Genomic DNA, 22,359 nt, shown 5'->3' with positions numbered 1-22,359 from the left:
AGGACGCCATCACAGACATTACGTTCTTTCGAATGGATTCGGGCCACGCAGCCCCATTGAGGAAATTGTATAGGTATACTATTACGTGAATTTTTTCATTGCCATAATTTGCTTTAGCGCATTATGGCTCGCGGTGGTTTGTCGTCTGCACGAGGTAGGGTTCGTCGCAGACCCCCAGCCAGACGGCAAGATGATACCGATGATGAGATTCCTGAAGTCTACCGCGAAATGCTGGCCGAAGCAGATGCGCGCGCTGCGAACCAGCAGGACATAGAGGATCGGCCGATCAAAAGGCGAAGAGTCGGCGAGAGGAGAACGCCGCCAGCAACTCCGGTGACAGCCGTGAAAGAAGCAGAACCAGCACCTGCTTCGAGGAAAGACGACGACAACGCAGATAAACAAGTGCAAACTGTTTATGATTTGGACGCTTCCGATGATGACTCCGATATGGAGTGGGAAGAAGTGGAGATTCACCAACCTTCGAGCGCTCACCCTGCTCAAGCTGGAGACAGCGACGAGCCCATCCAGATTACACTCAACGAAGCCATCGACAAACCACGAAAGGCGGTCGTGGCCAGACGAAAACCAGCCTCGGCTGCTGAGAAGAAGCTTAGATTAGATATCCACAAGGTTCATGTCCTCTGTCTACTTAGCCATGTTCACCTGCGCAATCTGTGGTGCAACGACGAGGAAGTCCAAGTAGGTGAACCGTCCGCATCTGTACAATTTATTGGAAACAGTCTAATAGCCATTAGAAATTCTTAAAGCAGATGCTGTCCAAGCAGACGATAGCGTTCCTCAATCCCAAGGAAAGCATGTCGCAGTTCACTCGATCTACAACGTTTATCGATGGACTGAAGCAAGCCAGTGAAGCGTTCAGCAGGAGGTTCAAGGTAACGGCACCCGGATTGAGGCGAGCGCATTGGGCAGAAGATCCCAAGGCAGTGAAGGATCAAGCGGTACACTCCCCAATCTCACTATTCGATGCTGTTCCGCGCTAATTGCCCTGTAGGAAACAATTCTGCGTGAGGCAGAAACGATCACTTCCAAAGAGGACTTTCGGAAGCAGGCGAAAACTCTGCAAGGATCTCGTGATTTCGGTGCTCAGTTGTTTTGTGCCTTGCTGCGCTCGGTTTCAGTGGAAACACGTCTGGTTTGCTCCCTCCAGCCGCTTCCATTTTCCGGCGTGGCGAAGGGCATGACTCCTGTCAAGCAGAAACCAGAGTACATCGTTATCTCGTCTGATGATCATGCGAGTTCGAGTGACGACGTAACGCGTTCTCGTCCTCAAACTCCGCCGAAGGCAAGGAGACTTGGTCAGCCGCAATTCAGCGAATCCATTCCCCGCCAGTCTCCGCCGTCCCGGCACATTGGTTAGTCCTATATCTTCGCAAAAGTGTATTATATCAGCTGACTTGAGATTCAGGGGCTTCGCGCAATTTGCAAACATCTCCATATCCAGTGTTCTGGGTGGAAGCCTTCAATCAAGCAGTGCAAAAATGGATTCCGGTAGATCCGCTTGTGACGAAATCCGTGGCCAAGGCTTCGAAGTTTGAGCCCCCCGCCGGTGACAGATACAACGGCATGTCCTATGTGGTGGCTTTTGAAGAAGACGCCTCAGCCAGAGACGTCACTCAGCGCTACGCGAAAGCATACAATGCGAAAACACGGAAAAACCGGGTGGAAAGTACCAAAGATGGTGAAAATTGGTGGACGAATACCATGAAATTCTTCGAAAAACCTTTCATGGAAGATCGTGATCAACTAGAGATCAGCGAGCTGACCGCCAAAACGGCGGCAGAACCGATGCCGAAGAATATCCAAGACTTCAAGGATCACCCGATCTATGCGTTGGAGAGACATTTACGCCGGAATGAAGTCATCCATCCCAAACGGGTGATCGGGCACGTTTCTCTGAGCAAGTCGGGCTCCAAAAAGGACGCGCTCGAGCCTGTCTATCGCCGTGCAGATGTGCATGTTGTCAGAAGTGCTGATGGGTGGTATCGTCTGGGCCGAGACATCAAAATGGGAGAGCAGCCGCTGAAGCGCGTTAAGGCTGTGGCCACCGCCCGGAACGACCAAGAAGATAGGGATGGGGATCTGGCGGCGGAGACGCCAATGTACGCGTTTCACCAAACGGAGCTCTATCAGCCTCCGCCTGTGGTGAAAGGTAAAGTTCCCAAGAATGCATACGGGAATCTGGATGTCTACGTTCCCAGCATGGTCCCACCTGGAGCATTCCATCTCAAACATCCAGACGCTGCTCGAGCAGCTAGGCTTCTCGGCATTGACTATGCGGACGCCGTAACGGGCTTTGAATTCAAGGGCCGGCATGGAACGGCAGTCTTTAATGGTATTGTCGCCGCTACCCAATACCGAGAGGCTCTCGAGGAGGTCATCAAATGCATAGAAGAGGAGCGGATCCAGGAAGAGCTCGACAGAAGATCTGCAGAGGCGCTGCGTCTGTGGAAGCACTTTTTGCTGAAGCTGAGGATCGCAGAGAAGGTGAAGAGCTACACAATTGAGGGAGAGGAAGAGGAAAATCAACAAGATGAGAAGGAGCATGAAATGGGGGATGTGGATGTTGCAGAAACAGGCGGAGGGTTCCTTCCGGACTCCGACCAAAAGATCGCGGAACCTACCAGCTTGGCTCAGTCGACAGCACGAGATGAATCTTTAACTGGGAATGACGAGCAGGCTCGGGTTACTCAATCCATTCCGGATTCAGACGATGCTTTCGGCGGGGGAGGTTTTCTTCCCGAACCTGTGGGCGGTGCAGATTCTGTATCCTCGAATCCGGTCCTGGCAGCGGGAGCGAGCCCCAGGCCTAAGAAGACAGCTAAGACCCAACCTCGCTACACCCTTGTTGTTGTCCCGAATGACCAGCGGAAGGACGAGACGGCACCAGCACCTGGTTCGTCTGTCGGAGCTTCAGCGAGTGTGAACCAACAATGTGAAGTGTTGAGAGACCAGCATGAACGAAGTCCAAACAGAGTAGAAACATCTGCTATAGCAGAGGGCTCCTCGGAAGCCGCGCCGATTATGATTGAGTCGTCTGCAGAAGGGACCTCCAAGTCTGCGAGTGTCGAAGTCCTCTCCCGGCCACCGTCCGCTGCACATTCACGAGCACAGTCACCGCAACACATCCCCAGTGATGATGATGACAGTAACCTGGAGCAGAGGTCTTTACTATCGCATGACCCAGAGGATGAAGATGCGGAGCCAGAGTGGTTACTGTCTGATTAGGTTGCTAGGTGCATATATATGACGTTATGGTTATGACTACTATGGTCATGATTATCTGTACAGTAGTTAAGCGTAGTGCAACTGTGTCACATCAGGTACTATGACCCAGACACTAAATCAAGAAAGCCATCTCTGTTGCTCTGTTTTTCCGACAGTTTTGAGACACATTGATCAGATTTAGGCAAGTAATGGAGTTAATTCAATGTGAACCATTCTCAGGGAAGCACACTAATGTCTTGTGCTGGAAAGCCTTAGACACTGATTAATTTTTGAATGAAAGAAAATTCCACAGAAAGAATACAGAATTGTTGCAGAATCGTCATTGATGATCGATTGTGTTGGAGAAGATGCCTGATAGGCAGTCGTGCACGGGCCACCGGTTGCATCACCGCCGAACGCGTCGACGCGTCTTCCCGCACGGCCGAGCCGCAGCTTATCGGGGCTGGACAACCGCATAGTATCGGCTGCAATTGACCCACAGCCATATGAATTCCTCCTGTCTTCTCCATGGGATCTTTCAGTGATCTCAGAGATGGGGTCGAGGGATCATGACAGAATTCACGCCAACACACCGCAAGGGCAGCCCCAGACCCCTGCCAACAACACTCCTTTTCGGCGAGCGGCAATCACAAAGGCGGCCACGACTACGAAGGCAACAAGACAGACGAGAAACAAAAATAAGAGCCCCGAGCCCTCGATCTCGAGTTTGAAGCCTCGGAAGATACGTTCTCCTGCAGACTGGGACAGCCAGACTACCCTGACGCAGATCGACTATGTGAGGAGGCCGCCGCAGGACAACGAAGCGCTGGATTACATCGAGAACGACGATGGCAAAAGCACTCGGAAGGGCGAAATTGAGGTGATCGACCTGGAGCATGAATCCAGTGATGATGATACCGAATATCGTCCCTCGAATCGGCGAACGCGGGAAACTCGCACTCCCAGAGTCCAGCATGCGAATCGAGATAAGAGTACTGGCAGGCGTGGATCCAGTATCAAGGACAGCAGGCTTGAGAATAGTGGGGAAAAGAGCACTAAACATGGAAGAAAATCTATGACCATGAAACCAGGAAAGTCGAAGGACGAGAAGGGGAGAAACAAAACGCTCACACAGATGGACTTTGTGCGACGCTTCATCATCATCGATGACTCGGACGACGATCGGGACCTGGAGTATATCGAGCGTACTTCCAAGGATCACACTAGAGACGACGCAAAGACGAACAACAAACCCAGTGTAAACAATGACGCTGAACAAAGGACGGATAACCAGGGTCCTCGGAAGAAAAGGAAGCTGAGCAATGATCCTGCGTCTGTCGGGTCGCCTGTGATGCCACAGTCGGATAAAGTAGTCGAGTCACCGGCTAAAAATCATATCACTGTCAACCGTCCTATTCTGAATCCTTCTACGCCTCAAAAATGTCAGATGTCTCAGAGGCTGGAGATCCCCTCTTCACAGTCTCCCGAAAGTCCTGGTCAACTGATCATCCCATCACCTCACCTACGCGATGTCCCTCGGTTTCCTCTTAAACCTCTGCCAGGTAACACCGTCGACAAAACGCCTGAAAAAGGAAAAAAGACAATTGTTCCTGACGGCAGATCTTCACCACGCTCAGCTCGTGCATTGTCACGATCAAAGTCTCCAGTACCAGAGTCCCCAACCGTCGCTGATTCGCAACGTCCTCCTCTCACGGAGGTACTAGACGCTGACACCCCACTACAGTCGCAGGGTGACATGAATGGTCATGCACCATCGTCTAGGCCACGGGAAGAACAAGAACATGATGAAGCGGAAGGGAAATCCTCCGCGAGATTTGAAAAGACAGTCGTGTATGAGACTGATGCTGAGACGGATTATGGTGACTTTGATGACACAATGACACAGTCTAGTCAAGCTGGTCGGCGAGACGGTGGAGATGACAGGAGCGATGCTGCGGGAAGTGACAATGGACCCCATAGTGATGACTCGCAGGATCTGCCTCCGCAAGTCCCCAATTCGGGTACTGATCTCGAGGGGGGTGATGGTAACTATTCAGATCACGCGTTGCCTTCAGATGCATCCTTATTCTACCGCCGACCACCTCAATACACTCAGTTTCCGGCTGGACCGGTCCCGCAGCTGAACACTCAACGGATAGCAGAGCTATTTCCGGAAGACAGCAGCACTCAACAAGGTCCCAACGGCGGTTCAACGCGGGGACAATCTTCTCCGCCAAAGAATCATCCTTCCGACATTTTGTGCCCCCAGACGCAAACCCAGACCCAGAGCCAAGATCCCTTGAAAATGTCGACTGAAGTCGTGCCAGAATCCTCACCGGTGCAGAGAGATGCGGACGACACGAAGGATGTCGATGATCCTCATCCAATACCTCCTCCGCAGGAGTCAGTGGTTCTTGTAGAGTCTTCGCAGCCGGTGGACAAGATCAACAGACAGAAGGATCCGGGTCCTGAGCCGCGGAAACTTGTATCTGCTGGTCAATGGCTCACGGATAGCGTGATGGAGAGCCTACCTGCTCCACCGTGGCAGCTGAGCCAGGACAGTGTTGGGGAGCCATATCCATTACCTGAAGGGTGAATTCGTGAAATCGAGGAGTGTGTATACTGCAGACATGACACTGGGTAGAGACTATACTTTGGCAATAATGTAGCTGCATTCATGGCCTGCTTGCTATTATTCTTTTTCTTTCTTTCTTTCTTTCTTTCTTTTTTTTGCCGTCTCGTAGAACAATATAGATACAGACTTAGAAATACAACTGCACTGGCTGCCGGCCGATGTAACTAAGCGATAAGGCACCGGAAGCGGTTTACGCGCGTGCGGGGCGTGCGGGCCGCCGTATGCCGTTCGTTGCGGAGGACCTTCCTGAACTTGCGTCAGCTCCTGAACCTCGAGGTGCAGGGGAGTCACTCCTGACAGCTGGCTCTCCGTTTTTGCGATTGTTTCTTTTTCTCTACGTCCTGTAATTGGAAGAACCCTTCTCGGATCGTCTGGAGGTATGGATATTGCCTACGACCATATCCAGGAGGATCTCCTGTCCTCCAATGAGGCCTCCAAGTCGGGCGATGGTTCCGATGGCTCGTCCAGCAGTCAACGCCCGAACCTCGATCTCAGCGCCGAATTCCAGGAGACGTTCCGCGCATTCTCTAACAGTTCTTGGGGTATAAAAATTGGTGGGATCTGGGACAATGTGCGCAAACAGGGAGAGAGCTATTACGAGGGTGCCCGGCAGGAGTATGCGGCTGCGAGCGAGGAGGCTGTGAAAGGATTCACGGATCTACGCGACAGTATCGTGGGCAGAACTAGAGGTTTATCCTTGGGTGGAGCACTGTCCAGTCTTACAGACAGCGGCAAGAACAAGGAGACGGATGAAGCTGCTACCCCGACCGCCTCCAAGGATGAGAAAGAGGGCGAGGAAGGGGAGAGCTTCATCGCACGCTTCCGTGCGGAAGCCGCGAAGAGGCTGAAGGATATCGAGAGGGCGGAGGATGCTGCAGATGAAGCCCTCTTGCGATTCGGGACCAACATCCGCAACTTCTTGCGGGATGCCGTCAGCATTGCTCCTCCCGATGAGGGCAGCTCCTCCGACAAGAACAAGGTGCTCTTCGAGAGCAAAGATTCCGAGGGCAAGCGGGTTTTTCATGCCACTCGTTTCGAGGCGCAGTTGCATGTCATCCACACCAACCTGGACAGCTTCAGCAAGGACCCTGTCAGCGACGAGTGGCCCGCTTTCAAGCAGAATTTCAACGTGGAGAGCAAGACGGACGACATTGCGAAGGATTTAGAGGCGTATCCTGAACTCCGGCGGGCAATGGAGAAGCTCGTCCCGGAAAAGGTCGAATACGCAGATTTCTGGTCCCGATACTATTTCCTCCGCCTTGTGGTTGAGACGGAGGAGAAGAAGCGCAAAGAGTTGCTGAAAGGTATATTTTGACTATTCTTAAGCCATTGATTTGCATTCATCATATTCTAACAAATCTTCCTCTACAGGTGCTGCAGACGAAGAAGAAGTCGGCTGGGACGAAGACTCCGACTCTGAATCCGATTCCCCTTCGACCCCCCAGGTCAAATCCAACAAACAGAGTGCCGCCTCCTCCAGCCTCGCAGTCTCGGACAATGATACCCTGAAACCAGTCGAGCCGCGCCGCTCCAACGACCAGCAATCGCAGCCCGACAGCGAGTCCAGCTACGATCTCGTCAGCGGCGCCAACAGCCGCACTCCGGGCAGCCCTCGCGAGAAGTCGAGCAACAGTAAAGCCGACGAGAGCGATGAAGAGGATTGGGAATAAAGAATTTGTTCTGAAACGAATAGGAGTAGCCACGCAATTGCTTCTCCTACCGTCATGGCTATGCCTTTTCTTTATTTTATTTCATTTTATTTTCCTCCCCTCGAGATGATAACAAGCAAGTAACAACCTCGTACGTCTGTACGTCTTTTAGTAGTGGATCTTCCTTGTTTTTTTGTTAACTTTTGGGCGTCACGGTCGGGACCTTAATCAATACTGTGTGTGCTTGTTTTGTTGGCGTTTCTCTGTTATTGACCTTATATTATTATTATCTTATGTTCTCGAATGGATCCAACCGCTTATTATACCTACCTAACTTTGACTTGTTCGTTCTAATAATTGACTGATTGATTATCGGGTCGTCTCAGACTCTTACTTACGGAGTAATTACTCTTACATCAGCTTAAGATTAAGTTAAGAGCTTTTTTTTTTTGGTTGGGTTAGATTATGTTAGGTTGTGTTAGGTTAGAGTACGTTAGGATAGGATAGGAAAGGATAGGATATTAGAGGCTTGTTTATTTATTTATTATTCATTCGTAGATTCATTCATGCTCAATCATGCATGTCGTCATTATCTACATATCACTGGCCGTATCACATCCTCATTACGTAGGAATTCCTTACTATGGCATGGCCACTGTGTATTTTATTTGTTTGTCTCCGCCTTGCTGTCCACCGCTGCTGAATCAGCCGATTTTTCAGCGTGCTCCGGTGTATTGGCTGTAGTGTTGGCTGCAGTGTGTAATGAGCCCGGACTCGTGCCGAGTCCTTCGTCCGTCTCCGCGGTTGTCGGCCGTCGTGACAGCGGTGATCCCCTGCGTATTGCGGCTTCTGCGTTGCTAAATGAGGGTCCTGGATGATATCTTCGACCTGCTGCTGCTCCTGCTCCTGGTGGTGGTGGGCGTCTGCTCGCTCCCCCTCCAGGTGAGGAAAGCTTTCCGCGTGGTAACCCTGGAGATTCCGGCGTTTGTTCTCGTGACCGGATCTGGTACCCTTCTCCAGGTGGAAGTCGTCCTTCTGGTGGGAGCGGCGTGTATCCGTCTCCCCCAGCATAGTAATACCGGTCCGGCGTGCTCTCGCGAATCCAGTCCTCGCCGTGCCGGTATTGATAATCCTCCCCGCGCGGTTTCAGTGGGCTCTCGTCGTACGGATCCCACCCGACTTTCCGTCTGGCTTCGGCCCGGAGCCGTTGACGGTGCTGCTCGTCGCCGCCCGCGCCGGTGCTGGATGACTCTTCGAGGAAGAAGTTCAGCAGCTCGTCTGTGATAGACAGGTGGGACTGCTGCTGGAACTGCTGCAGGGACGTAAGACGGAGGAGCATTTCGAGGAGCGAGAGAGATGTGCGGATGTTACTGAAGAGAGGATTCGAGACGGTCGATGTGAGATCCTGTGGCCCGGATGCAGACGCCATAGACACTTGATTATCCCGCCGAGACGGTGATGATTTCGACGGTGTTGCGTTCGAGTCGATGCTTAGGTTTGCTATCAGTTGCGGATCGACCGAGCTTTCACGAGAGGCCTGCCGTGGTGGGGACGGCGGTTCCGTCTCTGATTCAGACTCATCCTCGTCCTCTTCTTGATAGACCTCGAATGCCAGCCACTCCGGGTCTAGGCCTGGGGGCAGTCTCCAAGCTTCTGGTATCTGGCGCTCAGACAACGACTCATAATAGCTGCGCTCGTTGGAAAGACTGACGTCCCCATTCAGCTGTGCGTCGAGTTGGGATTGCAGGTCATCTTCTTCTTCCTCCTCCTCCTCTTCCTCTGCAGAGTCTCGCTCAAAGTCTTCATACTCTGTTTCATCTCTCTCTACCATGCGCCGTGGCGGGATTGCGTTGACGTCGCGTTTCAGTAGCAACACCGGACTGTTCGTCTCGGCCTCACTGCCGATGTTGAGCATTTTCCCGGTATCAGCATAAAAGATTTTCGATACCTGGTGAACAGGAATAATCTCCCGCATACCAGCGAGACTCACACCCTCGTAACTTTCCGGTTGTGGTCCTTTCTCGTCGAACGTATGCACGCGGCCATCATCCAAGTCTTCGACGATCAGAATTTGGTATGCAAACTCGTCTGCTCTGGCCTCTGCGGGGAGACGGGATCGCTTTCTCTTCCCTTGTTCTGGACCGAAGAAGACGTCCATTGGTACCCGTCTCAATTTGACTCGTGCCTTGTGCATCACCTCTTTCCAAGTTGTCTCTCGGATGCTCTCCTCGTCGTGTGGCCGCATGTGACTCGTAAAGAGCATGTACATCGACAAAGTAAATGTCGGGCCAACTTGTACAGCCCTGGATGGTGTTATGGAATACTGGGTATCGCATGCAGTTAGAAAGGTGCTAGCCTGTAGCAAACGCGAGGGTGAGACAGTTGACGGTAAGCTAGTTGACAGACTTGCTCCTGACGTTGTAATTGCTAAGTTCATTAGCGGGACAGCATCCTCGATTCGATCCAGAACATTCTTGATGTCCTGAATAATGCGTTTGATTTCTTCATCATTTTGCGCTCGGGCTTTGGCTGAGATGGCGCCTTTTCTGGCTAGCTCTTCCGTGGTAGCTGCCTTGTCCAACCGCCGTGCCAGGGACTGGATGTCATATCTAAGGGCTTTAGTAAGAGTCACAGCTGATTCTAACGATGTGTTTCCCCGAGCGGCACTGTCTTCTTGTTAACATATTCCTCAATTTGGACAGTGGAAGGCAGTGACTGACATCAACTCTATCATGTCAATCGCAGGAGATATGACCTAATGGTATGTCAGTCAAATTCTACAGAATGAAGAAAACAAAGCTGCTGACCTTAATCTTACTCTGAAGCCTCTCCTGGAGGATAAGAAGCTCCGCCCGGTCTGTGCCACTGACATTCTGCTGTATGGTTGGTATCTGCCGTAAAGAGGAGGGTATGAACTCGCGCAAAACAAACCTTGAGTAATCGCGATGACTGCCGGATGACATAACTGGCTGTGATTGTGATCCCTGAGCTTGAATCCCAAGTTAGAATCCCAGAATTATTCAGCCAGGATGGAGGACCTCTTACCGGATGGCATAGTTCATCGCCTGCTGGGTGACCTGCACGTGATGATAAGAATGGGCCGTTAAAGCAGCTGGGCTCGGTAACCATACGTACCTTGGACAAGAAGGCCTCCATTGTGGCTGATCTGCTGCCTCTTGAGGTTAGAGAAGGATGTCAACGCGAGAGTTGACACAAATATACCTCCAGCAGCCCGCGCTAAGTGTATTATTACCCCTGATACTTGGTGCTGACTATCGATAGCGAGCCATCCCCCGCCACCAGTGCACGTGCACATCCATGGAAGACAAATATGAATAAAGAAGTGCGCCCAGACAAGGGATGTCAGGGATGGAAAATCAAACCAAATCTCCCAGAAAGGCAGCTCCAGACGCGATGACGTACAATCTGGTGGAAGCGCAACCTAACTGCCTGCCTGGGGTCGCCTGATAACCGCCGTAGACGCGCGGAGGCGGGAGACCTGCTGAGTCAGCGAGGTCGTGTGCAAAATCTAATCGGGCCAAAGCGCCCCAAAGCCCCTCACTGCCTCCAGAGAGCCTCTTTGTGAAAACTAGAACCTGCTGTGCCCTCCACCCCGCGAGGCTCATCCTCACACGCTTTCTGTCCTCCCTTTTTCTGTTTTCGCCTTGTGGTTCTTCGTTCTCGTTCGTTGTCACCATGGCGGATCAGACTCCTGACAACTGGGAGGATGAGCTCTCCAAGCAGACCGAGAGCGTCAACCTGAACGGACGCTCGAACCTACAAGCCCAGGCACCAGCCTTCAATCCTGGGGCTGCTTCTTTCCAGCCTGGCGCTCCTGCCTTTCACCCTGGCCAACCGTACCAGCAGTATGGAGGCTATCCCCAGTACGCACAATACGGACAACAGGGCTACTATCCCGCCTACGACCAGCAAGGATATGGCCAATACGGAGCGTATGCCCAGCAACCAGGCAACTATAATCAGTACTACAATGCACAGTATGGAGGCTATAATAACCAAGGCATGGGTTATCAGCAACCGCCACAGCAACAGCAGCCGCAGCCGCAGCCGCAGCAGCAGCAACAGCAGCAACAGCAGCGTCCACAGCAGCAGCACAAACCGAAAGCTCCTGCGTCTGATGCCCCAGCCACACAGTCCGCTCCCGCGGCGTCGAAGCCTGCCTCAAATGCTTCTTCTACTGCTCAACCCAAGGCCAAAGTCCTGTCGATCGGTGCTGAAACCGCTGCGGCCCCGAAGGCTAAAGCTGCCTCCAGTGGTAACCAGGCGTCTTCTGCGGCATCCGGCAAATCTACTCCTGCCACACAGACTACTATCGCTCCTGGTGACACCCCTGGAGCTGCCGCTGCCGAAGCTGCCTCCAAGGTGACTGCTGCTAAAGCAATTGAGAAGACCGAGAAGAAAGCAGAACAGAAGGCCGCTGCCGCCGGAAAGGCCTCTCCTGCCCCTTCTTCCGGTCGCTCTAGCCCAGGACGATCCAGCCCCGCTCGCGCCGAAGGTGCCAAAGTCGCTCGGGATGCCGATGCAGTTGCCAAGGAACAGCAAGCCGATGTTGATGAGGAGACCCTGAGAGAAATTTACGGAGAGAAACGGGAGCACGTCAACCTCGTCTTTATCGGTCACGTCGATGCTGGAAAGTCGACCCTGGGAGGTTCGATCCTGTACGCGACCGGCATGGTGGATGAGCGTACGTTGGAGAAGTACAAGCGTGATGCGAAGGAGGCCGGTCGTGAGACTTGGTACCTGTCCTGGGCTTTGGACCTGACCAACGAAGAGCGGGCCAAGGGCAAGACGGTAGAGGTCGGACGAGGCTTCTTCAAGACCACCTACCAGGGTCCCGATGGCCCTGTCGAGCGCCACTTCACAATCTTGGATGCTCCGGGTCACAAGTCCTTCGTTCCCAACATGATTGGAGGCGCGTCCCAAGCAGACGTGGGTGTGCTCGTCATCTCGGCCCGAAAGGGAGAGTACGAGACTGGATTCGAGAAGGGAGGCCAAACTCGGGAGCATGCTCTCCTGGCCAGGAACACGGGTGTCAGGAAGCTGGTCGTGGTGGTCAACAAGATGGATGACCCGACGGTGGAGTGGAGCAAGGCTCGATTCGAGGAGTGTACCACCAAGGTCGCCAAGTTCCTGGAGGCGTTGGGTTACAAGAAGGAGGATCTTACGTTCATGCCTATTTCTGCTCAAAAGACTATCGGTATCAAGGACCGGGTACCCAAAGACCTCGTGCCCTGGTATGATGGGCCGTCACTGCTCGAGTATCTTACCCACATGAAGATGCCTGAGCGCAAGGTGAACGCGCCCTTCATGATGCCGATCAGCGCCAAGTACCGCGATATGGGTACTGTGGTTGAAGGACGCATCGAATCGGGTGTGATCAAGAAGAACGGCACCTACTTGATGATGCCGAACAAGGAGGAAGTTACCGTGGCGGCCCTTTACGGTGAAACCGAGGATGAGATTCAAACCGCCTCGTGTGGTGACCAGGTCCGGATCCGTCTGCGAGGCATTGAAGAAGAAGATATCCTGCCAGGCTTTGTCTTGTGCTCTCCCAAGCGTCCGGTTCACTGTGTCTCCGCATTTGAGGCGAAGATCAGAATCTTGGAGCTGAAGAGCATTCTCTCTGCCGGCTACAACTGCGTGCTTCACGTTCACTCTGCCATCGAAGAAGTTACGTTTGCTGCTCTCCTGCACAAGCTGGAGCCTGGCACGGGCCGCAAGAGCAAGCGGCCGCCGCCTTTCGCGAGCAAGGGCCAGACTATCATCGCGCGTCTCGAAGTCACTGGCTCTGCGGGAGCGATATGTGTGGAGCGATTCGAGGATTATAACCAACTCGGTCGGTTTACGCTGCGTGATCAGGTAGGACTTGATGTGTCTCTCTCTCATTCGAGCTGATGCTGATATTCCATATGCAGGGACAAACCATTGCGATTGGTATGATCACCAAGCTTATCACCAACGAGGAGAACGCGTAAGGATACATCGGTGTCTATTGGATGAAATGCATAGCCGAGGATGCCGTCACACCGACGGCTGGTTGGCCCAGTACATATGGATGCAGAAGTCGTTGAAGACTAGAAAACCATCCCTATGCGGGCCGGGAACGGAATGGGGGAAGGCTTTCCTTTCATTGCTGTTGCCGTTGATGATTATGACGGATTGTCATAGATTTCTCGAAACTAGTTCTTGTTCGGGAAAATGCCGATGACTGTCAACATGTCATATCATGAACTTCTAATTTTTTGAGTATCGTATCTCTCCAAATGAGATGTGTAATGCATTTAACTGTAAAAGACTCTTGAAGAAAACTCAACCCAGAACCCGATGGTATATGCGAAAACAAACACAATCATATCAACTCTGTACAAAAGAGAAAAATGTGTCGTGCCATGCCATGCCCATCGCTTATCTTTTTCTCCTCCCGACGACCTTGGTAAACCCATCCTCGTCGACCTCCGGCTCGACCTTCTGTCTGGGTGCGCGCGGCAACGCGGGCGCCTCGTCCATCTCGACGTCCTCGTCGCCGTCGTCGTCCTCCTCCTCATCGTCATCTTCATCATCGTCCGTCTCCTGATCCTCGTCCCTGGCTTCCACCTTCTGGAACATGGCCGCCGCAGCAGATCCCTTCTTATCCATCTTCTCCTTCCACTGCTGGTACATAGCCTGAATCTCGCCAAACTCGCCGCGGGCCGTCTGCTCCCTCATAGCCATGATCTGCGCCGCCACCGCCGCCGCGCTGCCGTCGTCGACCACCACGTCGAACTCGTCGTTCATCACTTGGATCAGCACCTCCTCCAGATCCTCCGCGTCCGTCTCCGGCCGCTCCTGCAGCAGGTCCGAGATGGCGCCGCAGAACCAGTCCCGTTTGTCGGACGAGTTGGGACCTCCCCAGTTCGACTGCACGGCGAGCGTGAGCGCCGGCCAGGCGTGCAGCGCGAGCGAGATCCCGAGGTCGAGTTGTGAGGATGCTTTTGCTGCGGCGGCGGCGGCGGATGAACCGTCTGCTTGTGGTTGTTGAGCCGGGTTTATTGTCGAGTCTGCCATGTTGATTTTTTTATCGATGCGGTAGAGTCGTTTATTTCTCGATTGCGAGTTGTTTGCGAGTTCAAAAACTCACAGGCCCATGGGCGTTGTGCGGGTTTGCGTCGCGCTCGGAGAAATTTTGCGGGGAGTCCTTCCCCTCCTGCAGCAGAGTCGACGGAGGCAGAACCAGAATAGGGGAAGGGGCAGGGCAGAGCAGAGTAGATAGAACTGCCTATAATATAGAAATTGAGAAAAGCAGATGATCTCTGTTATTAACGCAGCAGCAGATTGAGATGGTTCGCGGTGGTCGTTGTTGAGCACTTGATCGATTGCTCCGAAATTTTTTTTTCTAGTTGGACGCCGCTATCGTGTGTGTTATCTTATCAATCTATCTATTTATCTGTCTAGCCAATCACCCCGCTTGAACCTCAACTTTACTAACAGTTACTATTATTCTAGGATTGTAGATAACATGTCTTTTTTTTTCAAAAAAAAATGATGAATATATTGCATAGTATCCCCTCGATGACTGCTGGAGAGGCAATTTTTGGGTGTACTCGTCAATGTTATAGGCGTCTATTGTGGACAAATGAAGAGATCCACTCATCCAGTCAGAGTGAATACCTCTCTTGGAGAGCAGTTGTCCACTTGTCACTGATGACATGGAGACTATGTCCTCATTCAATGCCAGGATCCCTTGTGAGGTGAATTTACTTGTGACAGTGGAACACAATGGTGAATATATCCAGTGAGGAAAAAAAATAAGTATTCTGAGGTAGTAGTGACTGTCTATATATTGGCTTCTGGGAAATAGGCGCAATACAATAGATATGTAGAAAGCATTTAAACTGCTGAGTTTGGGTCAACTGATTTTGACAGACTGACCTCTTCACTAGATTTCTTGGTAGAATAATATATTAAGCTATTGATCAATCATGGATAATAGCCCATTCATCCAGTCATCCTGTAGCAGTGAAGCAGATGTCCATATACTATCATAGTAAGGATCAATTCATGTCCAGTATTAAGTGAATGGTATAGCTACTGACCTTCAGGACAGCCCCGACAAACCTATAAATTCGTCTCTTTCTCCCTTCTTTCTTATTTTCTTCTCTTCTTCTCTTCTCTCATCACATCTCACGCTCTCACACTTACTCTCATTCTCACTGTTTTCGCTGGCGAATTCAAACTTCTCTTCATCTCTCGCTCACAGCTTCTTCATTTTGCTGCTGGTCAGCATTCATCTCTTTCGTTGAAATTTCTTGCCATCTCTTCTTATCCTTCTCTTGTCTCTTTCCAGATTAGCTCTCTCCCAGGCAGGTCCTGGGCCGCTGTTGATCAATCTCACATCTTTCATATTTTTTTTCACGGACAATCCCATCGCTCTTTTTGTCTGCCGAAAAATGGCCGGAAAACGCCGTGCGTCCACTGCCTCCGAGCAGCGCCCAACCAAGAAGGCCAAAATCACCGCCAAAGACGCTTCTCCTCCGCCTGCCCGCCCTCGCAACTCTTGGGATCGGCTGACCAAGGTCTGGCTGACCCCAAGGGCTCTCGACGAGGTCGATCGCCGCACCGCCACCGCAAAGCCTCCCCATCCTCCTCGCCCCGACCCTTCTCTACTGGACCTCCCGGTCGAGGACCTCCGTGCCTTGAAGCGCTTTTCGAGGCACGGAGGTCCCGACCTCACCGATCTCCGCGGATTCCCGGACCCCTGGTGGGAAGAAAACCCAAATGAAAACGGGCCCAATCCTCCGGTGCGCCCACCGAGAGCCACCATGCTGGGCGACGAGGCGGCATATGACCGCAACTTTGAACAAGCAATGGAAGACAACGGCATCCACCCCGAGGGATCCGAGCGGCCGGGCAACTGGGATGCCATCATCGCCAGGATGGCGCGGCGACGCTGGTCGCTCGCGTCCGACAACTTCGGCCGTGAGGAGTTCGACAAGTTCCTGCGCACCAACGCGCAGGCGTCAAGGGGGGTCAATGCCCCGAGCAGTGTCTTCCCGACTCTGCGCGGGGACGGCGACAACAGCATCGGCAACAGGGCCATCCTCCACGTCGAGGATCGGGCCTTCGACAACATGGAGCCCATCATCCCCGCTGGCGACGACGACGACACCAAGCTTGCCCTTGCCCGGCCGAATTCCTACGATGGCGGCCGGGCAGGGCAGCTCGACGCACGCATGCGGAGCGAGCTGGGGGCCGTCATCCTCCCGTCGACCGAGTACCCGATGCGCATCCTGCCCAATTTCACCGCATCGGCCACGCGAGCGACCGAGTCGGCGGCCATCCTGAGGCGGCAGGCCCTTCATGCCGGCGCGCTCGGGGCCCGAGCCATGCATTCTCTCCAATCCTACGGCGAGGGCCCCGATGCGCGCCGGCATGACAGGAACGCCTACGCCATCACCGCAACCTACCAGGATGGCACCCTGCGCCTGTACGCGGTGCACGCTGCACCATCGACCTGCCCGGAGGAGAGAGCTAGCGACTACCACATGAACGAGCTGGGGGCGTGGCCGGTGGCAAGGTCGCGGCAGGCCTTCCGGCAGGGCGTCGGGGCCTTCCGCAACCTGCGCGAATGGGCCCTCGAGAAGAGGGACGAGTTTGTGGAGGCCGCGAACAGAAAGGTGACGGACACCTCTACGACGGATATTGTCGTAGAGGTGTCCGTCGAATGAACGGACGAAGGAGGGGGAGAAGGGGGGCAAGGATGGAATCTGCTGAAGGAGACATTGAGAGTCGCTGGTCGACTCAGAATAAGTTGTTTTTTCTGTTTTCTTTTTCTGTTTTCTTTTTCTTTTTCTTTTTCTTTTTCTTTTCTTTTTCTTTTCTTTTCTTTTTTTTTTGTAAGAGTAAAGAAGCTGGTTGAGTGCAGTTCAGTTTATTTCTGTGTTGATGTCTTTTGCTTTTTTTTGTTTCTGTCTTTGGAGTACCAGTTCCGTTGCCGTCGCTGCTCCTGTTGTTATTGTTCTGAAATCGCAGAAGTTGCAAGCTGGCGATACCGACAGAAGCCTGATTTCTTGAATCCAGCTGTCCGAGTGGCATTGGCCTCCGACTGCATAATCTCGTAATGGATCCATCTTCATTTGCGTGTCACCTCTGCTAAAGCTGATCTTCACATTTATTCTGGATCGCTGAGCAGACTGCGTAGATGGGGGTTCTCAATTGCTGTCGTTGGCGTGCTGCTGTGGTGTTCTTGAGAGTTTAACGCGTTCGATGCTGACCGTGGTGCAGAGCGAGGACACGACGTACAGTCATCCCATTTCCAAGAAGAAAAGGCCCTTACTAGGGCTTGTATTGTTGGAGATTCGCCAACTTTCCGCTAGTTCCAACAGCAGGCAGTGCATTGATGCCGAGCGCTCGTTGTCGACGTCGTAGAAATCGATTTGTTTGTCGAGAGATGTACCAAGCATGCGGGCGAAAAAGGAAGTCACCTTGGAAGCGATTGGTTGAATGCGACAGGCTCTGGATGGAACTATCTACATTCTACCTAAGTAGGAAATCCGTATTTATTACACCGGGATTATTACTAGGCTCTTGTGAATTTCAAGAACATTGTCACAAGCTCTGCTAGACATCTTTCAGAACCAGTCAATATAGCGCATTGAAATGCTGGTATAGCAGGAATGCCAGCTGCTGTCTGTGATGTCAGCGCATTAAGCTCCTCGGCTACCATGTTTACCGTCATGCACCATCATGCAAGTCCCTACACTGAGCCTTCTAAATTCCGCCGCACCTCCGTTCTATTGACTAGTCAGTCACCTTGAATTACTTCCTCCTTCTGCCAACTCATCCCTATTCCTGGTGCACCTTTCCAGAGAACCCGTTTGTCACCATTGCCTCTCAGACTGTTTCATGCCACGGGTTCAGACGCGGAAGACTCGGCTCTTGACGGGCCGAATGGCAGCACGGAACCTTCAAAGAGACGCCGGGAAGATACCAGTCCGGACGACGAACAGACTGCAGACGACCGCAGGTACAAACGGGCCTGCCAGTGGGACTCGGACGATTACGTCGAAGACGACTGGGACAACCAGACCCCTTCCGAGTCCGAGGTGGAATCGGTCGTGGAACGGATGTGTCAGCATATGAGGGCTCTATGGGAGAGAAACGAGGAGAATTCAAGAGGTCAGGATGGTGAGATGGAAGAGTGTGGAGAAAATCAAGCGAGCGAGGGGGAAGACCCCAGCGGCCAAAATAACTCAGAGATTGAAGAGCGGTCCAGCAGCAGAAATGAGGAGAGTCGATAATCACACACAGTCTCAACTCCTTTTCTGCGTCAGAAGAATGGATGGAGCTGCTTTTATGGCTGTGCATTGACTCTACCTAATCAGTTGGTATATTCCTGAAGCTTCAATATCATCCAGGTGACCAGCCAGTTTAAGAGACTATATATCCCATGAGACCCCCAAATTACCTAGAAATATCTGTTAAAAGGATGGATGGCGCTGTTGTGATGTGATAACCCTTCAATTATATTAAATTTGAAAGACTAATGTGGAGGCTTAGACTACTTCTTTATTATGTAGACCATTTAATATAATACCTGTTTGATAGGTACTGATATTATTTAATATATTTCCCATATATAGCTCTGGTTTCTAGTATTAAACACTATTTAAGCATGACGGATTCACACCTAAACTACCTAGTGTTGCATGTCGACACGCCAACCAGACGGAAATACACAAGGCAGTAAAGAAACCTCACCAACAGCAGATTTGGATGGTTGGAAACTTGGCCGGGTTCTTCCACATCAGGGCTCCTCCCTGTCATCCCATTCGGACCTGCCAGGCTGCTGCTTTGACTTGCCTGATCGGGCATGAGAGGCGGAGGCGGGCAGCAGAGCGATATCGGAACCAATCCGGATGCAGCAGCGCGTTGGTGGGCCGATGCTGTCCCACGGTGTTTCTGTGCAGCTTGGCGTGGGCTGGGTTCATGGCAGTTATGTAGGTTACTTGGGTTACACAGTGTGCCAATAGCTTCGCACAAGAGGGGAATTTTCATCAGAGGAAACGGTCTCCGAACAGATTACCTGCTTGATTCACTTCGACCTTGCAACCCCATCGTAGTCACATCCCGTAGGAGACTCAGGCTAAGGACTGTAGAGAACTCGTGTATCACCGCACAGTGGGGCGCGGGAAATTATTATCAGATGGAATTCCAGCGCGACGTGCTTCTAGACAGCGTAGTCACTGGCCAAGACCGCGCCGTCTCAAGCCAGCGTCGCCTCGATTGGACGAACGAGCCGGCGGGTGAAGGTTTTATCTGATCGCACGCGTTATCTGATCCGTCCAGAGTTATCTGATCCGACGCCAAGGGCTCTATCCATCGAAAAAAGTCGCTCGTCTGGTGGAATCGGCGCTCTCGATTGCCTCGTGGTGACAGGCTGACAGGTCCACGTGGAGGGGCCCTGTCGCGGGAAATTTTCCTGGCCGAATATATATCCAGGCAGGCGCCCTCCTCGTCCCTGAGCCTGCATCCGTCCTTCGCTCTCGCTCTTCGTCCTTCGTGCCTCTGTCCTCGCCTCGCCTGCCACCATGGGTGTCCTCGACTTCGTCCGTGGTCGCAATGACTCTCATCTTGCTGAGGCCGTCGTCTCGTCTGACGATCCTCAGCCCAAGCATGAGGCCGGTGTCTCTCAGGACCATGTCGCGACCGACTCCGACACTCTGAGCCTCGAGGCCCAGAATGAGAAGGAGATCGAAGCTCACCCTGGTGAGGTCACCCAGTATGCAGACATCGGTGTCAAGAAGGCAGAGGCTGCTGCGCTGGTGTGGAGCAAGAAGGCTGTCTACGCGACCTATGCTTGGTGAGTACTACATCCGTCTCTCCAGCTTCTCGAATTTATCGGTCCCGTGTTCACCAATTAACGGGTCGATCAGGATCTGGGTGTGCTTCTTTATGCTGGCCCTGCAACAGTCGATTGGCACCAACGTGCTCTACTACGCTTACTCGAACTTCAAGACCGCTCCCGCTGTCAATACCGCCAACATCCTGGCGACAATCATCGGTGGTGTCCTCAAGCTGCCTATTGCCAAAACCCTCAATTTGTGGGGTCGTGCTGAAGGCTTTCTCCTCTTCGTAGGTATCTACCTTTTGGGCATTATCGTTCTCGCTGCGTGCAACGGCCCCAATGGTTACGCCGCGGGATATGTCTTGTACTGGATCGGCTACGACGCCATCTACTTGATCCTGGACGTCTTCATGGCGGACACGTCGGGCCTTCGCAACCGTGCGTTCGCCTTTGGCTTTGCCAGCACCCCGTTCATCTGCACCGCTTTTACCGGCCCGTTGGCGGCCCAGTCGTTCCTGGCCATGACCAGCTGGCGCTGGGCCTACGGCGCCTTTGCCATTATCATGCCCTTTGTCTTCGTACCCCTCGCGGTTGTTTTCAAGTTCTATCAGAAAAAGGCCGAGAGCATGGGTCTGTACCGCAGGGAGCCCAGTGGCCGGACGGTGCTTCAGTCCATCATCCACTACATCCATGAGTTCGACAGTAAGTCCATGCAGAGTTGCAGCTGATCCATCCATGCAGGACTAACGGATATAAACCTTTTTTTTTTAGTTATTTGGCGCCTTCTTGCTCATGGCCGCGTTTATCCTGTTTCTCTTGCCATTCAGCTTGCAGACCTACGGGCGAGCTGCCTACCACAGCGCCACCTTCATCGCCATGGTCGTCATCGGCTTCTGCCTTTTCTTTGTGTTTGCGGCCTGGGAAAGGTTCTTTGCACGCACCCACTTTGTGCGCTGGGAACTCTTCAAACAGCGCACTGTGCTGGGCGCCTGCTGTCTGGCGGCTGTCGTCTACTTCAGCTTCTACGCATGGGACCAGTACTTCTATTACTTTGTGATGGTGGTCTACAATCTGGACACGGCCATGACCGGGTACATGACCCAGATCTACAACGTCGGCTCCTGCTTCTGGTCTGTGGTCTTTGGGCTGTGGGTGCGCTACACCAAGCACTTCAAGTACACCTGTCTGTTCTTCGGCCTGCCGCTCCTGCTGCTGGGGGCTGGCCTGATGATTCATTTCCGGGGCCAAGACGACGACATTGGCTACATCATCATGTGTCAGATCTTCATCGCCTTTGCCGGCGGCACCCTGGTAATTGGGGAGCAAATGGCAGTCATGGCGGCTGCAGACCGCATGGGTGTGCCAATGATGCTGTCGCTCCTGTATCTGTCCAGCAGTATCGGGGGATCCATCGGTTCTGCTGTGTCTGGAGCCATCTATTCGGGGACCTTCCTGGAAGGCCTCAACCAGAAACTCCCGGAAAGCGCCAAGGGGGATGCGGCAACCATCTACGCAGGGGGGTACCTCGCACAGATGAAATACCCGGTCGGTTCTCCGGTGCGAGACGCGATCAACTATGCGTGGGGGTACAGCCAGAAATACAACAGCATTGCCGCGACGGCGGTCCTGGCGCTGGGGATTCCCGCAATTGCTATCTGGAAGAACTACCGCGTCGACAAGAAGCAGAACAAGGGGGTGATGATGTAAAAACGGAAATCAAAAGCGGAGTGCCAAGTAAAGAGAGTGTGAGTTGATTCCACTCTCTCGAGAGTTCATTATGGGGGACGGTGGATGAACGGAAATTGCTAGTGGATGGATGAAGGGAGCTAGCTAGAACAAAACAAAACAGAACCTTTTGTAAAGTATGTATGTACCTACGTAATGGGCATGCAATAATGGTTAATCAATGAGATTGTAATTCTAGGAATTGAAGCAAAAAAAAAAAAAGAATCTAGCCATTGCTTGTCATCTTCATCTTCAGGGCAAGTACTGTCTGTTCTGTACGA

At 52.6% G+C, this 22,359-nt stretch overlaps 8 protein-coding genes across 8 annotated transcripts; 6 read left to right on the top strand and 2 right to left on the bottom strand.

The window, feature by feature from the left end:
• Window positions 1-123: 123 nt before the first annotated feature.
• T310_1710 (DNA repair protein Rad4) lies at window positions 124-3,246 on the top strand (the record flags this gene model as incomplete). The annotated part of the gene is made up of 4 exons (XM_013475435.1): window positions 124-699; window positions 756-893; window positions 1,013-1,373; window positions 1,427-3,246. The coding sequence occupies 4 exons, from the start codon at window positions 124-126 to the stop codon at window positions 3,244-3,246; spliced, it is 2,895 nt and encodes a 964-aa protein (XP_013330889.1).
• A 532-nt stretch (window positions 3,247-3,778) lies between these two features.
• T310_1709 (BSD domain protein) lies at window positions 3,779-7,530 on the top strand (the record flags this gene model as incomplete). Its single annotated transcript, XM_013475434.1, has 3 exons — window positions 3,779-5,817; window positions 6,143-7,164; window positions 7,232-7,530. The coding sequence occupies 3 exons, from the start codon at window positions 3,779-3,781 to the stop codon at window positions 7,528-7,530; spliced, it is 3,360 nt and encodes a 1,119-aa protein (XP_013330888.1).
• Window positions 7,531-8,173: 643 nt separating this feature from the next.
• T310_1708 (RanGTP-binding protein) lies at window positions 8,174-10,665 on the bottom strand (the record flags this gene model as incomplete). The annotated part of the gene is made up of 5 exons (XM_013475433.1): window positions 8,174-10,118; window positions 10,230-10,264; window positions 10,441-10,498; window positions 10,555-10,586; window positions 10,645-10,665. The coding sequence occupies 5 exons, from the start codon at window positions 10,663-10,665 to the stop codon at window positions 8,174-8,176; spliced, it is 2,091 nt and encodes a 696-aa protein (XP_013330887.1).
• A 540-nt stretch (window positions 10,666-11,205) lies between these two features.
• Window positions 11,206-13,505, top strand: T310_1707 (Translation release factor eRF3; the record flags this gene model as incomplete). Its single annotated transcript, XM_013475432.1, has 2 exons — window positions 11,206-13,389; window positions 13,446-13,505. 2 exons carry the CDS (start codon window positions 11,206-11,208, stop codon window positions 13,503-13,505), a joined length of 2,244 nt encoding a protein of 747 aa, XP_013330886.1.
• Window positions 13,506-13,935: 430 nt separating this feature from the next.
• On the bottom strand, window positions 13,936-15,217 carry T310_1706 (Pre-rRNA processing protein; the record flags this gene model as incomplete). Its single annotated transcript, XM_013475431.1, has 3 exons — window positions 13,936-14,567; window positions 14,648-14,819; window positions 14,996-15,217. The coding sequence occupies 3 exons, from the start codon at window positions 15,215-15,217 to the stop codon at window positions 13,936-13,938; spliced, it is 1,026 nt and encodes a 341-aa protein (XP_013330885.1).
• A 739-nt stretch (window positions 15,218-15,956) lies between these two features.
• T310_1705 (uncharacterized protein) lies at window positions 15,957-17,234 on the top strand (the record flags this gene model as incomplete). The annotated part of the gene is made up of 1 exon (XM_013475430.1): window positions 15,957-17,234. One exon carries the CDS (start codon window positions 15,957-15,959, stop codon window positions 17,232-17,234), a length of 1,278 nt encoding a protein of 425 aa, XP_013330884.1.
• A 996-nt stretch (window positions 17,235-18,230) lies between these two features.
• Window positions 18,231-18,806, top strand: T310_1704 (uncharacterized protein; the record flags this gene model as incomplete). The annotated part of the gene is made up of 2 exons (XM_013475429.1): window positions 18,231-18,309; window positions 18,427-18,806. The coding sequence occupies 2 exons, from the start codon at window positions 18,231-18,233 to the stop codon at window positions 18,804-18,806; spliced, it is 459 nt and encodes a 152-aa protein (XP_013330883.1).
• Window positions 18,807-20,096: 1,290 nt separating this feature from the next.
• T310_1703 (Siderochrome-iron transporter) lies at window positions 20,097-22,060 on the top strand (the record flags this gene model as incomplete). The annotated part of the gene is made up of 3 exons (XM_013475428.1): window positions 20,097-20,368; window positions 20,442-21,055; window positions 21,125-22,060. Coding segments are annotated over 3 exons (1,822 nt in total), but the record flags the coding sequence as incomplete, so codon positions are not given.
• Window positions 22,061-22,359: the final 299 nt, after the last annotated feature.

This window comes from Rasamsonia emersonii (assembly GCF_000968595.1).
Source record: "Rasamsonia emersonii CBS 393.64 chromosome Unknown ctg1118621760000, whole genome shotgun sequence".
NCBI lineage: Eukaryota > Fungi > Ascomycota > Eurotiomycetes > Eurotiales > Trichocomaceae > Rasamsonia > Rasamsonia emersonii.
This window is presented reverse-complemented; position numbering and strand designations above follow the sequence as displayed.